This window comes from Lactuca saligna, chromosome 8 (assembly GCF_052625555.1).
Source record: "Lactuca saligna cultivar CGN05327 chromosome 8, ASM5262555v1, whole genome shotgun sequence".
In the NCBI taxonomy this organism is placed as follows: domain Eukaryota; kingdom Viridiplantae; phylum Streptophyta; class Magnoliopsida; order Asterales; family Asteraceae; genus Lactuca; species Lactuca saligna.
In genome coordinates, this window is record NC_136424.1 from 66,288,687 (window position 1) to 66,290,270 (window position 1,584).

The 1,584-nt window shown below is 38.9% G+C and overlaps 1 protein-coding gene and 1 non-coding gene across 2 annotated transcripts; one reads left to right on the top strand and one right to left on the bottom strand.

Moving 5' to 3' along the window:
* On the bottom strand, positions 1 to 1,430 carry ATCOAE (dephospho-CoA kinase family). The gene is made up of 3 exons (XM_078966714.1): positions 1,243 to 1,430; positions 618 to 763; positions 1 to 544 (listed from the first exon to the last, which is right to left on the bottom strand). Exons 1-3 carry the CDS (start codon positions 1,348 to 1,350, stop codon positions 100 to 102), a joined length of 699 nt encoding a protein of 232 aa, XP_078822840.1. The 5' UTR covers positions 1,351 to 1,430; the 3' UTR covers positions 1 to 99.
* Positions 1,431 to 1,513: 83 nt separating this feature from the next.
* TRNAG-CCC (transfer RNA glycine (anticodon CCC)) lies at positions 1,514 to 1,584 on the top strand. Its single transcript has one exon. It is a non-coding gene; the product is annotated as a tRNA-Gly (tRNA).

The following is a 1,584-nucleotide window of genomic DNA, read 5'->3' on the forward strand; positions in this document are numbered from 1 at the left end:
TTGGTGATGAAATGGAGACACCAATTATATAGGACAATACAAGAATCCCAAAAAAAATTGGCAAATTACATACACAAAGGCATAACAACTTCCATTAAATCACAAGCGTGCAACCAACTTCTTGCATCCAAGAACACCAGAAAATATTGATACAACAGCCACTATAGCACCTTGTCTTGAAAGCCAAAATTCAGTCCATGTCAAGGGCTTGGTAACCTGATCTAATATCTTTCTAAAATTTTCATTTAAGTCCTCTAGAGACCCATTGTTATCAATCACTATGTCTGCTTTAGACCTTTTTTCATCCAAAGGCATTTGGGCATTTATCCTGTTTTGAGCATCTTGTGCAGATGTTCTGTCTCTTTCCATGAGGCGTTTCAGCTGTGTTTCAGGATCAACCCACACAACAATGATTGGGTTTGTCCACCTGTCCATCTTCGCCTCAAACAGTAAAGGAACATCAAGGATAATGGTATTGCAACCCTTTATCCATAGCTTAAAAACTTCCCATAATATGCCATATGAAATGTACGAGGCAAGAAGCCTACAAACAGATTTACAAAACTTCAGGATTTTCTAGTGATAAACTTAAGAAAGCCATTCAGACATTTATGTACCTATTAAGAAGCTGGCGTTTTGAAGGATCCGTGAATACAATCTGACCCAACTTTGGCCGATCCACTTCCCCATTTTCTAGCAATATCTCCTCCCCAAAAGCTGCAACCACCTTTCTCCAGCCACCAGTACCTTTCTTTAATACATCCTGTAATGTGAACACACACAAAATTAGCATTGAAAAAGTGATTAACAATCTTTTTAACAAATGAAATGAGCTTTTCCAACATCAACTTCTTGAACTAAATACTTGCACAACAAAGCAAATCCTGGTATCAAGGAAGTTCCAGTTAAAAAAGCATCCCCACCAGTGGATACAAGTCACGAGTCTTTAGAGTAATTAGTGATGCTAAGAGCATCAGTATTTACGTGTATGTCTGTGATCACCCACTACTCAAGGGCAAACGGTTCAAGCCAGGCCAAGTAATTCATACATTCAAGTGTTATTGTTCAATTGATATATGTTTACTTCAGAAGCAATTACTGTTCAATAGAGATCTCTTCACAACAGAAGCGATCATAAATTATCTTCAAAACTAGGGTTTTACTTAAATGTTTGCACAATATGGAAGTCAAATGGAGAAATAGAATAACAGAGCCAGAGGTAGTGTGTGTGAGGGGTCTTACACGGGCGACAACGTCGGCATCGACAACTGGAAATCCATTAGCTTTGAAGAGGTTGGAAACAGTACTTTTCCCCGTCGCAATTCCTCCGGTCAGTCCGATTACCCTCATCTTTTCTTCGAATTCACGTATACCTCAAACCCGAGAATTGCGATCTGGTTAGAAGCAATAAAAGTGAGTTTTGACCGGAATCTAACTGGATGCTGGATATTATATTATATTATCAGTATTAACCAAACTTTATTTTGATTATTTGAAAGAAATTTATGCGTAAGCGCATCTAGTGTAGTGGTATCATAGTACCCTCCCACGGTACTGACCGGGGTTCGATTCCCCGGATGCGCA